General features: G+C 40.7%; 5 protein-coding genes across 5 annotated transcripts; 4 read left to right on the top strand and 1 right to left on the bottom strand.

The window, feature by feature from the left end:
• Window positions 1-601: 601 nt before the first annotated feature.
• AKAW2_20318A (MDR family MFS transporter) lies at window positions 602-2,481 on the top strand (the record flags this gene model as incomplete). The annotated part of the gene is made up of 4 exons (XM_041685018.1): window positions 602-787; window positions 848-877; window positions 928-1,360; window positions 1,415-2,481. 4 exons carry the CDS (start codon window positions 602-604, stop codon window positions 2,479-2,481), a joined length of 1,716 nt encoding a protein of 571 aa, XP_041539144.1.
• A 234-nt stretch (window positions 2,482-2,715) lies between these two features.
• On the bottom strand, window positions 2,716-3,447 carry AKAW2_20317S (uncharacterized protein; the record flags this gene model as incomplete). Its single annotated transcript, XM_041685017.1, has 2 exons — window positions 2,716-3,060; window positions 3,115-3,447. The coding sequence occupies 2 exons, from the start codon at window positions 3,445-3,447 to the stop codon at window positions 2,716-2,718; spliced, it is 678 nt and encodes a 225-aa protein (XP_041539143.1).
• A 1,650-nt stretch (window positions 3,448-5,097) lies between these two features.
• On the top strand, window positions 5,098-5,976 carry AKAW2_20316A (uncharacterized protein; the record flags this gene model as incomplete). Its single annotated transcript, XM_041685016.1, has 3 exons — window positions 5,098-5,259; window positions 5,323-5,463; window positions 5,518-5,976. The coding sequence occupies 3 exons, from the start codon at window positions 5,098-5,100 to the stop codon at window positions 5,974-5,976; spliced, it is 762 nt and encodes a 253-aa protein (XP_041539142.1).
• Window positions 5,977-6,105: 129 nt separating this feature from the next.
• On the top strand, window positions 6,106-6,489 carry AKAW2_20315A (uncharacterized protein; the record flags this gene model as incomplete). Its single annotated transcript, XM_041685015.1, has 1 exon — window positions 6,106-6,489. One exon carries the CDS (start codon window positions 6,106-6,108, stop codon window positions 6,487-6,489), a length of 384 nt encoding a protein of 127 aa, XP_041539141.1.
• Window positions 6,490-7,996: 1,507 nt separating this feature from the next.
• AKAW2_20314A (HET domain-containing protein) lies at window positions 7,997-10,570 on the top strand (the record flags this gene model as incomplete). The annotated part of the gene is made up of 2 exons (XM_041685014.1): window positions 7,997-8,546; window positions 8,649-10,570. The coding sequence occupies 2 exons, from the start codon at window positions 7,997-7,999 to the stop codon at window positions 10,568-10,570; spliced, it is 2,472 nt and encodes an 823-aa protein (XP_041539140.1).
• Window positions 10,571-14,976: the final 4,406 nt, after the last annotated feature.

Genomic DNA, 14,976 nt, shown 5'->3' with positions numbered 1-14,976 from the left:
CTCCTTCCATCTCACGGCACGGGCCGATGCCAATAGCTTACTGGCAATTCCGGCGTTATTACCACATGGCACGATGCTACGTAGTTAGAAAAAAGGAGCTGGACCCACATTTGTAGGCTATTTGCGTTGAATTTTTTGTTGTTTTGCCGACCGGCTCCTCGGCCAGTAAGTAGTCTAGTCTAAAACATTGAGCCGGACATCCATCCAATTGGGTCCCCATTATGTTTATCCTGCCCCTTTCTTGATGTTCCTCCTTATGTCTCCACCCTTAACATAGGCAGATCCAACCAGTGGTCAGCATCGCGATCAGAGTCCAAAATAGCCATGACGTTGTATAAATCTATGATCGATCTATTTCCCCACATGCTGCCGTTGAAGGTGTCAAGGAGTGCTGCCTACATATTAAGTCGTCTGGACTCTTGTCGCCGTCTGTCTGCAGAAGACTATCCCACCACACCTTCTCTTTCATTATTTGATTTTCTTGACTCTTTTTGTCGTAGCCGCTCATTCATTGAATTTGTTTTGCTACCACTGCATTTTCCTCTTCCCTAGAGGCTGTCACGTTCCTTTCTTTTTTATTCTTCACGATAGTCTCCGTTTCATGGCTGTCAATGCAGAGCAAGACCACTCCCCTCGACAGTACCAACACCTAGAAGAGGACCACAACCTCTCCAACCATGTCAAGCATGATGTGGGAAAAGACACTTCTACTGAAACAGCGGAGGATGTCTTTCCCACTGATCATCAGAGCAAACAAAGGGTCGCAGTTGTGATGACATCCCTGAGTGTACGCATATCCGTATAATCACTGTCCCTCTCTCGTACACCGCCTAATCTTCGTGCGTAGCTATGTGTTTTCCTGGCAGCGCTAGACATCGTAGGTCAATGAAACCGATCATATATGGCAAAATCCTTACGCTTCCACAGACCATTGTCTCAACGGCCCTTCCAGAGATGGTCGCCCATTTCAAAGCTTCCGACAGCGCCTACACCTGGATCGCCTCGTCGTATCTCCTAGCCAATGCCTCCTGCGTGCCGCTGTGGGGTCGTATCAGCGATATTTGGGGCCGCAAACCGATCCTTATGACAGTCGTCGCATTGTTTCTGGGCGGCAGCTTGATCTGCGGCGTAGCGATCAATGTCAATATGGTCATCGCGGGCCGCGCTATCCAAGGCGTAGGCAGCGGCGGCATCACCGTGCTAGCTAATATCTGCGTCTCAGATATGTTCAACGTGCGTCGTCGATCAGCCTACCTAGGGATTTTCGGCGCAACCTGGGCGATTGCTGGTGCCATCGGACCCATCATCGGTGGCGCGTTCACGACTTACTCAACCTGGCGATGGTGCTTCTATATCAACCGTTCGTCCTATCCCCCAGTCCTCCTGATGCCATTCTTCTAAACCCCATCTTCAGTACCTATCGGCGGCCTTGCCTTCTTTGGCCTTCTCTTTTTCCTACGACTACACACCGCGTCTCTCACCCCTCTCAAAGCTGGCCTCCTCTCCCTCGACTGGATCGGACTGTGCCTCATCGTCGGCGCGACACTCATGCTTCTCTTCGGCCTCGAACTAGGCGGCTCACTCTATCCATGGTCTTCCCCCACAATCATCTGTCTCCTTATCTTCGGGGTCCTCACTGCGGGCCTCTTCCTCATCTACGAAGCCCGAGTCGCGCAGATCCCTATTATCCCTACAACGCTCTTCTCCAACCGCTACAACCTCACCATCCTACTGATCAACTTCTGCCACTCCACCGTCTTCCTGGGCTCCTGCTTCTACCTCCCCGTCTACTTCCAGAACATCCTCCTCGCCAGCTCCTTACTAAGTGGCGTCTACCTCCTTCCACTGGTAGGAGCCCTCGCCGTCTCATCCGGCCTGGCCGGCTTCGTCATGCGCACCACCGGCCGCTCCCGCGAAGCCATCATCCTAGGCATGTTCCTCGCCACCCTGGGCTATGGCCTATTCATCGACCTCCCCGCCACCAAGTCCTGGCCGCGCATTATTCTCTTTCAGATCGTCGCCGGTCTCGGCATCGGTCCTAACTTCCAAGCCACATTGATCGCCCTGCAGGCCAATACCACGCCTGCCGAGCTGAGTCGCGGCACTGGAACATTTTCGTTCGTGCGCCAGCTGGCTGCCGCGATATCTGTCGTTGTGGGGTCAGTACTGTATGCGCGCGCTGTAAGCGGAAAACGCGGAGAGATGGCCGCGGTGCTGGGGGAGACGCTCGCGCAGGAGATTGTAGAGGCTTCGACGGCTGCTGCTGCGATTGTGGAGACGTTGCCTGTTGGCGAGGATCGAGCGGTGGTGTTCCAAGCGTTGACGGCTGCGTTGCGATGGGTGTGGGTGTTTTATACTGCTGTCGCCGGGGTGGGGCTTATTCTTAGTCTGAGTTTGCGTGATATTCGGTTGGGCGATGCGCATCGAAAGGCTACGGACGAGGAAATTGAGGGTCGGGAGATGGAGAGAGGAGATACATAGGGTGCACATTGAATGTAATTTGACAAACCGTATGGCTACAACAAAATGTACGTGGTGCGGATTGTAATAAATAGCACATAATATGATTGTATAGACCAGGTGAGTTTAACAATACTATGCACTTTGCATGTGTCATTCTTGCCATCCCTCCCAAATATACCCAACATAATCAAATACAATTAACCCCAAAGATATTTTACACGTCCCCAACATACACTAAATGAAATAGATACATCACTTAGTAGAAGGATTCGGCATCCCCTCCGTATGCGGCCACTTCCGAAACAGATCCGCGAGGTGATCAATCGGGGCCGTCAACAAACCAATTGCCGTCTCAAAAGGCGGCTTATCAGGCGCACTGGGATGAGACCGCGAAGGCACAAACATCTTCGTCCTTCCAAAGGACTTGGCAAGCTTCTCGCTTTCCTCTACCGACACGGCGTCTTCCAGCTTCGGTAGATCCTGAGTCTCTTCTTCCTTGATGTGCTCGGACAGATCCTTCATCAAAGCCCGGACAGTAGACTCGAATGCCGGGTCCGTGGGTTTCATGTTTTGGAATTTCTTCAGTTGTTCTTTGACCTACAGACATTAATGTTAATAGCTGTTGGGTGAAAAGCTTGGTGGAAAACTCACAGATTGATGCTCCTTGCGGTCCTTATCTGCCATAGCCAGGCCGTCAGGAAGGGACTTCTCGAACTGGGGATAGACGACCAGCTCCTCGGCTATTGAATGACGGGCCAGTTCCCAGGTGAATTGGTTCTGCCATTTGGTTTTCTCAGTCTCGGTAGCAGAGCTTAGGATCTTGTTGTAGTAGTCTTCGATCTCGCGGTGATCGGTCTTGATTGCCTCGGATATACGGGGTGCCATGATGATGGGTGATTGGGATATGAAGCGGTGCTGTTTTTGAGTAAAGAGTAAGGGCCTAAGTATAGGGCGAGAGGGGTTGACAAGATGGCGGATAGTCATTATTAAGGGCAGGAGAGGGGTACTGGTTGCACTATGTAATTATCGGTGGTCCTTCTAGCCCTCTTTAAACTGTGTGTAGCTAGACGTCATTATGAATGACTGTGTAACATGTCCCTTGCTGTGCATACTAAATACGATCGTGGTTCATACTTAAGGTTTGGGCGGCATCATCATCACGACAGCTGCGGTTGCCGAGTGATGACCAGGCGGCGCCTTTACTAAGAACCCACGGCGGGTAGCCAAGGTTGTTAATTCTTGTTCCTGACCAATGAGCTTTGTGGCATTTGTAAGTGTAAAGATATTCTGGATAATGACGAGAGTATTGAATAATATTGTCGAATGGAATAAGATAAAATAAGTAGAATAAGAGATGACATCATAGCAAGAATGGTTTAAGAGGAAATTAAAGTGTGTTGTTACCCGGTTGCTCCAGATGGTAACTAGTATCCTATGTCCATCCATACAGTACAATCCAGAACATCCTAACTAAATGAAGGCTCTAGTTCACGAGTGCTGTGGAGATGGGGAGGGGGTGGATGCATGATTCTCCGGGGTTGTATGCGGCAACCCGCAGCTGAGGAACACTTCCATGCACTGCGACTATAGACTCTTTTAAGGTAGCTAGCTACAATCAGTCCCCGTGTAAAAGCAACAAAACTTCAACAAGCAACTTGAAACGTCATTCACGGTTCTCACAAGAGTCTCGGCATATAAACCGTCTTGGCCATCTCGGCATTGTCAGATACACCAGTAAGCACACTACTTAAACCTAAGCACTAAGAATAGCGCTTAACGACATGGCGTTGTAACTTATCCTCGTGTCGAGTTCTATCTGTGCAAAGTCGCCGAATTATACTTTGCAAAAGTGTGGTTCAAGCTCCTTTCATATAACGCGAGTCAGGAGAGTTTCGGCGTGTCTCTAATTCAGCCCCACCAACCTCCCTATCATGGAATAAGCTCTGCTGCATTCAGGCCCACTTTGGGTCTCGATCGGGTTGATCAGTACGTAGATGGGGAACTGTTGATCTGATGTTGTGGAATGCGGGCGATTTGATTAGAGGGGGTGCTTATTGCCCTAGTCTACAGTGGTTTGTAGAACTGTGGGGGGCGGGAAGGGCCAGGATATGAAACAATTGAAGAGCACTACTGAAACAGAGCTTTGGCCATTGCATTATTTCTAGGAGAGTAGTAAGTGATGTCGACCGGGAATCTCTCTCTTGAATTCTACCAGTACAGCTAAGGAAGATGATTTTGCGAGAATGGCAGTACTGGCAGAATGAGAAGTAGGCCATCAATGCGACTTGTCTAGCAAACCCCTTCGTTAAAATCACAAGAAATTTCCAGTTGATATGGGTTTTGGTGTGGCAATTGGGCCCTTTACACTCTATATTCAGAACTATCCTTACTGTTTCAACGCCGACGCCTAGTCTAATTAGCACGCGAGTCGTGCTGCTGCTGACGAAATAAGCCGTATTCTGCTTGTAAAATCCCCAGTAGGTAGGGTTTCGATGTGCTGCTGATCCGATCCTTGACCCTCCTTTATTGAGCCGCGCTTTAGCTCTTACAAACGCGTATAAGGCCCTTCTGCTCCCTGCTTCTTGGGTTTCGAGCCGATTGACTAAACGAGCTTCCCGTTGTCTGCTGGTCAGAATGGAATACACCCTACCTTTGGTTGGCCACAGCCTAGCAATTTTCATCGTCTCGTCTGTCACGGTTGGCTTAGCGATAATTGCTGTGGCGTTGCGATGCTTTGTGCGGTTATACATCCTGCGCGCGTTTGGGTGGGATGACGCGCTTATGGTAGCAGCGCTGGTAATCTTCATCATCCTATTCTTAGTAGATGCTTAATATCTGAAAACTGACAAATTGTACAAGGCGCTGTTCATATCATTGAGCGTGCTGTGTATGATAGGGACGGAAGCCGGGGTCGGCCACACGCTCGCGGACTTCGAGTCGTTCAGTCTAAAAAGTATGAATCCCTCGGATAGTCTGCACGCAGTGCAGTATGCGATGATAGTACGTTCCACCAAGCCGCTCTGCCCATCATGACCTGCCTCTAACACCTATCAGTACTGGTGGCTTGGACAAATGCTCTACCTGTGGGCGTCGGCCGTCGCTAAAGTAGCCATTGCCCTTGCCCTCCTTCGACTGGCCGTCCGTCCACTGCAACGTTTCATTCTCTGGAGTGTGATAGGCACTGTGGTATGCATTGGACTCGTCTTCTGGCTTATTCTGCTGCTCGACTGCCTGCCAATCGGGTACTTTTGGGGGCAAATCAACCCTCTCGAGTCGGGCACCTGCTTATCAACCGATATCCTCCTCATCATCGCATACACCTATAGTTCTCTCACCATCGTCTGTGACTTTACACTTGGGATCTTCCCGGCAGCGTTGATCTGGGACCTGCACATGTCGCCGCGCACAAAGGTGGCGTTAGGTGCGATCCTCGGGCTAGGAGCAGTGTATGTGACTTCCCTCCATCTGAACAGGGACAAGCTAACCAATCTTATAGTGCAAGCGTGGCCGTAGTCATCCGCCTCCCATACCTAAAACACTACGCCGACGCGGACTTCCTCTGTAAGCTTCTCCACAACCCCATCACAAGCAAGGTTATCTGACAATGCAGACTCGACTTACCAAATCGCCATCTGGTCTGTCATGGAAACCGGCCTCGCCATCATCGCGGGCAGCCTCATTACCCTCCGCCCGCTCTTCCGCTGGTTCCTCGATAGCAGCTTGTCATATCGCTTGGACAGGCCACATTGCGTGCGGCGAGGGGGTTGCATTGCGGGGGGTTATGCATTGTCAAGCTCCACGCTGAAGAAATCGGTCACCAAGGATGAGATGAACTACTGGCGGCCGGATCTTATGTCAGTAGATAACTCTCACGCGCACAGGGTTATCACGTCTGTGTCGACGCCACTAGGGAAGAGATGCTTGAATGGCAGTCAAGAGAACTTGACGGGCGGTTGGCACGGTGGAGCGCAGCATAAGCATCGGGTTAGTGTCCATCGTACATTTACCGTGGAGGATGAGGTGTAGAATCAAGAAATAAGACAGATGGTATTGAAATGGATCGGCAACGCAAGCTCGTGTATGAGAAGTGCATTAGGGCGCTTGCTCAGCGTGAAAATCTCCTCTTCATTGTTCGTGGAGATGTGTGCCATCAGAACAGGCCATCACCGTCTCTTGCGCGCACGTCCACAACATATGCCTGTTGGTATAGTGATCTTATCTCGAGAAGGGAATCCGGTTGTGGAAAAGAAATATCCCATAGATATGGGAGCGGATGAGGAAGTTTTGTTATCAGAACATGCAGTGCCGCAGCGACTAACAGTATCATGGATGCAGTGGGTGCTGTTTGCATGAGCCAAGGATGAGCGCTGCTTTATTGTTCGGCGACCGGGGTAATTCTAGGATAAGTGCATAAGGATTGGGATACCATGCTTACCCCGCTCATGCCCACTTTAATTGATGAGATGGATCAGATGCTGCTGGCTGTGGCACTGTCTTCCTTGGCCGCATGCACGGCCACGGACTGATATGAGATTGGTGAATATACCGAAACAACAATCTGAAAGTCCATAAAAAGTATTCCGTACAGAGTTACAACATGTTAGCATCCTGTGTTCTACCTAGGTCCAATTACCTCTATCTACCCTACCTTCCCCTGTAGCGCTCGATAGTGACCAGTGATGAATCTTCTAAGTGCTTCCAATTTACCCGATACTTAGCAGTATTGTGAGATAACATAGTATACATAGAACATAATACTGTATTCAGCTATCACTACTCTTCAATTATGAATCATGTTTCTTAGTCCACAGGCTGCGCGCAGCACTCTATCTTACAAATTGGGAAAATGATAACCCTATGATCTCTAAAGGGCTGAGGGGTTGACAGCGGATAAGAAGTCAGCCAGTACCCTTTTACTGTACGTACTAGTTTCTAGGTTGCCTGTCAGCTCGGAAATGTCTCCTAGAAGGGAAGGAACGGGAAGGGGCTAGTAAAGAGAGGTAGAATCGGAAAAGAAAAGGCCCAACGATAGCTTTTACTTGAAGGAAGGTTAAGATAAAGCCTGTATTTCAGTTTAAGGAGAAGAGGAGTTAACATCAGACATCTTAGTAGTAGGTGACGCCTAGCGCTGGCCACCATGCTGCAGCCACTGCAGTAAAGAAGGCCACAAATCTTAATGTCCAACTCGATCAATCACCGAGTAAAACTGTAGATATTTCCACTTGTGTGGTGTTGACAGGCTCCAATTTTTGTTAGTTAATTATCAATACACGCAATTTGTTATGGCAGTGGTCCAATCGCAGCCTTCGTTGTCTGATTACGTTAGATGAAAAGAGGGGGAAGTCCTAACAAATAGAATTGCTAACTACCCCTCCATGTTTACCACACCCATAACTTGCTGAAAGTTCTGTGGTTTATAAAGAGACCATCCACCTAGGTATACCGTTTCTTTCCTTTAGATTGTGTTGATGATGGGTTGTTAACCTTTACCTATTTGAAGCATTCCTTTACAGAACATTCTGGCCAAACAAATATGAGGTACACCGTTTGCATACGTGACCTTATCTCTTCAAGTCATCAAGCATGCTCGTTGTGTCAGTCTAATGAGGGAAACTTGGAGCTAAGATACTATACCAACAATAGAGAAAGGTTTCAAAGCATGACAGTGAATGAATTATTTCATACTGAGTGCTCAGAATGCTCGAACATCCAAACAGATCCCCTTTGTCAGTTCTGTGCACATATGAGGCTAGGACACCTTGCACGATGTATCCTCGTCTCTAAATACGACGCAAAATTACCAAAGCATAGACGGTACACAAGGAATACCAATTTCCTTGGGGGTTTCGATTTCGATTTGGGAACTCTGAAAGATGTTCAAAAACGATCTACGTCTTGTCAGACCTGCGGAACATTTGCCAGCCATGCAACCTCAATAGCAAACCAGAATCGACTTCCACCGCAGACAATGATCAGACTAAAAGTGAGGTTGGATCCCGGGGTAATCAGAGGTATCAAATATGAACTGGTGATCGAGTTGTCACTTGAATCACTTGAGGCTTCCCCTGTGGCTTTTACCCATCGTACGATAGCCCCCTCCCCTCTCTTCATTCTATGAGTCTCCCTGAACTCCTAATGATATACCCGTGATTAAATCAAAGAGACTAACGAGATTTGTCTTGCAGGGAAGGCAACTTTCATCGGGGCTGCGGGTGCACTATGGGGAAAAAATCTGATATCTCTGCAAAGGCCAGAGCCGCAAGTAAACTGGAACAGGGTTATCACTAGGCTTCAAGACTGTGCAGATGGCACCGGTCATGAGGTATCCCATCATCATGAAACATATGAATTACCAGTGGAAGAATTTCGCGTCATTGACACCCATAAAAGATGTGTCATATTTGCTCCTCAAGACTGCAAATACGCCACTCTAAGCTATGTTTGGGGTAGAGGAGGTGACCTCCTACAAGCAAAGCTGGGTAATATTGACGACCTAAGCAAGGAAGGATCTCTTGCAGATGATAGCTGCTTGCCAGCAACAATCAATAACGCAATAGAGGCATGTTTAAGCCTAGGAATATCATTTCTCTGGGTTGATCGACTTTGCATATTACAAGACGATGAGCCATGCAAAAAGGCAATTCAGCTGAATGCCATGGGCAAAATATACAATCAGTCATATCTAACTCTAATTGCTATGGCAGGAAGTGATGCACATTACGGTCTTCCCGGAACAAATGGACAGAGGCGATCCCCACAATGGACAGGTCAAATACAGGGAATATACCTGCTTAAAGACATTGACGCGTACGATAAGATTTGTCGATCCTCAAAATGGCAAACTCGAGGATGGACATTCCAAGAAGCAATTCTTTCACCAAGATTACTAGTATTCACTGATCAAGGGGTGTTTTATCATTGCCATGGGAAGACCGCACTCGAGGATGAGGACTGTCCAGATCATTACTTTCCATTTTCAAATGTCCAAATCCCATGGTCTAAATATCCGGATTTGTTAGGCGAATTCACAAGCAGGGATCTTACTTGCAAGTCTGATATCCTCTTCGCATTCTCGGGGATTTTGCACTTCCTTTATGGACAAAACCATCATTATGGCCTGCCGTTTAGTGACTTTAGTCGGGCTCTTCTTTGGAAGACTAAAGATGGAAATTATCCTATGCGATATCAAAACATGCAAGAAACGTTTCCATCATGGTCTTGGTCGTCCGTTGATAATGAAATACGCCTCTGCCCTAGAAACGGCCAATGGGAGAGAATTTCTGTATCGCTAGCACAATTTGCTATCCCGTCCTCCCAGGATAGGCACACTCAATGGAAAGTTCTTCAAAGTACATCAACAGAGCCCCATGAGCTAGATTCTCGGCATTTCAAAGATCATATTTTGGCTTGTCTTGCTGTACTAATAGCCTGGAAGGGAGGGTGCTTTCCGGGTAAGCTTCCGGAAGCTCTTGATGCCAAGGTTACTTGGGAAGAATATGATAATATCATTCGCAGGAAATGGACATCGCTTGCCCAGATGGGTGATGAAGCATACTGCATGCAAGAAGGCCTCCTCTCTGTGAGCGACCAAGAGGCAAGGTTTCCACTTAAAGCCCAGCATGCTTGTCGAGATGGATGCATCCTTGTTTATACCCAGTCACTTCGGCTTCGGATGAAAGGCCCTGAAGACTCCCTGGGCTATGTCAAGCTTCTCGATCGAGGTGGCAACATGGTTGGGTGGCTAGAACCTACTTCCATCAACTGGGAACGCCTCCGTCAAATTCCTGATTGGAATAATGGAGCCAAATTCGATGCCCTGGCTTTGTCCTTGCAGTACGAGGCAAAATATACTTATTCGTACCCCGCAACTCATCCTGCACGAAGCTATGGTCGCGACGTTGCGAACTGGCGTGACTCGAAACAAAAAACCATCTTTATAGACGACCACATCGGTTGCATCAGTCCCTACGTCGTCCACTTGGTCACTGTGAACTTGATGGTTGTTGAGTCAGAAAACGGCATCAGGAAGCGCGTTGCACTTGCAGAGGCTGCTCTGAAAACCTGGATAGAGGCAAAACCCCAGTTTCACACCTTTATTCTTGGATAGGGATTCTGTAAATAATAAGAAGGTATAGCATATCGGCTTCTTTCACATGTTTCATGACTCGCCTCTTCATCAGTAGACCAGAGCGTGGACCGATGTCTTATGATATTCAGAAACTACTTAGTGTTTCGATTAATCAAAGTTAAAAAAGCAAGAAACCCACAGGGTCAAAGACCTATTCACTATTGGCCAGTTCAAAATTATAAACAGCAAGGAATTTCTATGTTCAACATCATAGGGTTTTTACTATCACATATCGTTTCTACGATTCTCTGGGTATGCATAAGTCAAGACACGGATATGCATAACAAGTTCATTGGACAATTTTTTCTGCTTATTACTACTATGAGTAGGTAGCCATGTCCTGCTCAATCTCCAAATGCTTCTTCCTCCTGACTATATATCACACCTGCTCGCCCTTTTTAGCGGAAAAAGAAAATATCTAGGCAAAGCAAAAACATACAACAGAAGGTGTATGTCGGTGGTCACCGAGCGCCCCAGGTTGGCCTGTCACTGCTTTATTCAGTCTATTCAGTCATATTCAGATTACTTCGGGGGTGCTGTCAGCATCCTGAGCCGACTCCTTTAAAACATGCTACGCTACCGGGATGTACTGACCAGGGCAGCCAGGCTGACTGGATATAAAATCTATTCTTTTCTTTTATTAGTCAGAATCTATATTTTTTATTCTTTACATGTTCACTCTTCTCTCTGTGTGCTGATGTATATTATTAAGTATAATAATAAAAGAAATATACTTAAAAGTCTATTAGTAAGTTAATCTTAATAATTATAACAACTCAGAATATAAATCTAGAGTACTGGATCAGACTGAGAACTAGTATAATAAGACTTTAAGTCTTTTTAATAAATTAGAAAATCTTATTTTTCTAGATATATCTCTTATTTATAAAATCTAATTTTCTTGAGCTATATTCCAAAGTCTTAGATTTACCTGATATACAAATTTACAAAGAATTTATAAAATTTATAAATAAAAATACATGAGGTCAGCTGGGAGAATATTCTATATCTAAAATAATAAAAGGATTTTGCCGGCGGTTTAAGTCTGTATTCTATCTATATTATAACTATAATATATTAAATTATATATTTATAATAATTTAAAATTATATCGCGAATAATTTTAAAGAAACTATTCTATTTTATAAGAATAAAATGTCTAAAGACTTTGTATTATTTAATAATCTTATAATTATTTTAATATATCTCTGGTACCGTGATTTCAAAGAATATTATAAAAAATATTTTAATAGATTATAAATCTAGTTTAGTATTTCTTTACTATTATATTATTTTATATCAGTAAGGACTGGAGAGGTGTATAAATTTATAATTTATTAAGAACTATTATAAAAAAAAACAAGCTTAAGTATCAGTTATAATAGTAATAATAATAATCTTGAAGCTTATATTCTAGCAGTATATTATAAAATATCTCTTTCTTAGTAAAACTTTATTTAATAGGCTGACTCCCGAATAGTATTTTATATTTATTATTAAGTAAATAAATAATATCAAGATACTTATCCTTATATATTCCTGTATTTATATAAAAGGCTACTGGAAGAAAAAGAAATAGTAATTTCTAATTTATAGATTTTATAAAATATATAAAACAGAGATTTTTTTTTTTTTAATTTTTTAATATTCTTTCTTTCCATGGCATGCATAGATCATATTTTTATAAATTATATATCTGTTAATAAGATCATGAATACAGCTGAAAATATATAAGATAATAATAATAAGAAAATAATTACTAAACTTAAACTCAGACTAGAAATAGAAAATATTTCTATTTTTTAGTTATATAATAAGCAGGTAGTTGAGGATTCTACTAGTTAATTTTATAAAATAAATTCTTTTAATAAAAAACTTGCAGAACTTAGATATTATATAAATTATACAGAAAATATTATAGAACATGCCTGCCGCTGATAAATACTAATAAAAGCTAATAAATAATTTATATATATTCTCTATCTTTTATTAATATTAAGCTTATATAAATAAAAGTTATTCTGAAACTACAAGAATAAAGTTTACAGAATATATTAATAAAAATACTTTCAGCAGATTATATATATATCTATTCTTTAAAATAAATAGACTGGTTATTTATCTTAGCATTCCCGGCTATTATAAATATATATAAAACCAGTATAGTATAAGAATTTATAGATATCTATAATTTTAGCAGTCGCTCCCCGTTAAGACAGAGTTTGAATTTTAGGAGTGACTAGATATTATTAAACTTAATTAATAAATATAATATCTTACTGATAAGCTGAATAAGCTTTAGAATTTTATTAGTAAGAAGAAAATACAGCTAGGATAATATTAAATATATAATAAAAAGCAGAGACTTTATATATAAGAATTTTAAATCTTATAGTAAATACAGAGAAGAATATTAGTTATACAGCTAACTACTATATATAAATAGATATTTTTTAATTACATATAAAAGATAATGTTAGAGTGTGATTTACTTATTCAACTTTTTTCCAGAAATAACTTCCTGTGAAGCTCTATAGAAAAAGTAGCTTTAGAAGTTCTTGAAATTATATATATAGATTATAATATAAGTATCTATAGTATAGAAATGTAATCTGTAAATAAGAAATATTTTTATAGATATTTATTTACAGCATAAGTATTTACTCTAATATAAGTAATATTTATTAATAGTATAATTATTATTCTCACTGCTATTAGTTCTATTTGTATAATTATTATAAGAAGTACTTTTATAAATAGAGTCCTGTGGATTTTATACAGTACTGTATTATTTATTATTACTAGTTTATAAAGTCTGAAGATTGGATATTGCATTACAAATACTACTTAATAAAATTTAATAATTTATTCTATTATAATCTTTTAGTTTTTTAATATACTCTAGCTAAAGTAGTATATTATTTATTTTATCTCAGAGATAATAGTCTCAAGCCTTATGAGCGCATGAAATAGTTTCTTAATTACAGTAAATAAGATAGTTATATTAACTCTTATCTTTTCTTAAATATATTATTTAATTAATATTATTGCCGGTATCCAGCCTGTTCAGAAAATCTAGAAAATCTGATAGAATTAAAATAGTATTTAGAGGATATGTACTGTATATTACCTCTATAAGAAAAGAAAAAAAAGACTGATTTAGAATAATTAGATTTTAATATAATATAGGAATTTATAAAATATATAACTGTATGAGTAGCTGTAATTAACTATTTCTTACTAATAGAATCTAGTATTTTACTTTTTTATTAAGTTAATTATATATAAAATAACATCATTTACTTCCCTATTTTAATTTATATATATTAAATCAGTTATTAATAATTATATAATAAAAGATTAAAATAGCATTTCTTTCTTTTATATAATAACCAAGTACTCAGAAAAATTATTTCTATTAATTTATTATATTTTCTGTATACTTGTATTATTCTATCTACTGTAGTTTTATCTTAGATATAATATTTTATTTATATTATCTAGCTATATATCTGCAGGCCTTATATTAAATAATCTGTAAACTTAATATTAAGAATAGTAAGTAGATATATAAGATAACTGATTAATAATAAATACTAATTATATTTCTTACAGTCTGTTTTATACTATCTTAGATAAATATTAGTTACTGTATATTAAATTATTTAAATTTTTTAAAAATTATAGACTTATAGCATAGCAACCCAAGTAATAATCTTATATAAGATTTTATTATTAATTTTTACTCTTTAGTAGGATTTATAAAAAGAAAAAAGATTTTAAGTTACATAAATCTTAGGCATCATATATAATATTTAAATAAAAAGACTATTAATATATATCAGAAAATATATCATGAATATCTACTATTATCTAAGATAAATCTTAGATTAATATTCCCAGCTGCTTTTCTTAATATTTTATTTATTTATTTTTAGAATATATCTAATCCAGCTTTTTTAAATATTATTCCTATATTAAGTTATTATTATTACAGATATCTAGTGGCTCCATACTGTCTTAATTATTATTATAATATTTATATCTCTAGAATTATATACTCTGATTGCTTGTTTTATCTTTACTTATTAGTTAATATTAAAATCTTAGAATATTATACTTCCAGGAAAATATATTAATAAAATAATTATTTTTATATTAGTAACAGTATTTAATATTATATTAGACTTCTGTTTAATTGCTCTACTTATCCTACTAATATAATATATATAATTATTAAATTTTTATAAAAAGAAATTCTTTATTCTTTCTAATTTAGTATATTTATTAATATATTCAAATCCTGTTATTAATAATACAGCTAAGAAAAATAGAATATTTATTACAAATACTGTCTGCTTATAATTTACTATTTTTTTATTAAA

This window comes from Aspergillus luchuensis, chromosome 2 (assembly GCF_016861625.1).
Source record: "Aspergillus luchuensis IFO 4308 DNA, chromosome 2, nearly complete sequence".
NCBI classification, from domain to species: domain Eukaryota; kingdom Fungi; phylum Ascomycota; class Eurotiomycetes; order Eurotiales; family Aspergillaceae; genus Aspergillus; species Aspergillus luchuensis.
This window is presented reverse-complemented; position numbering and strand designations above follow the sequence as displayed.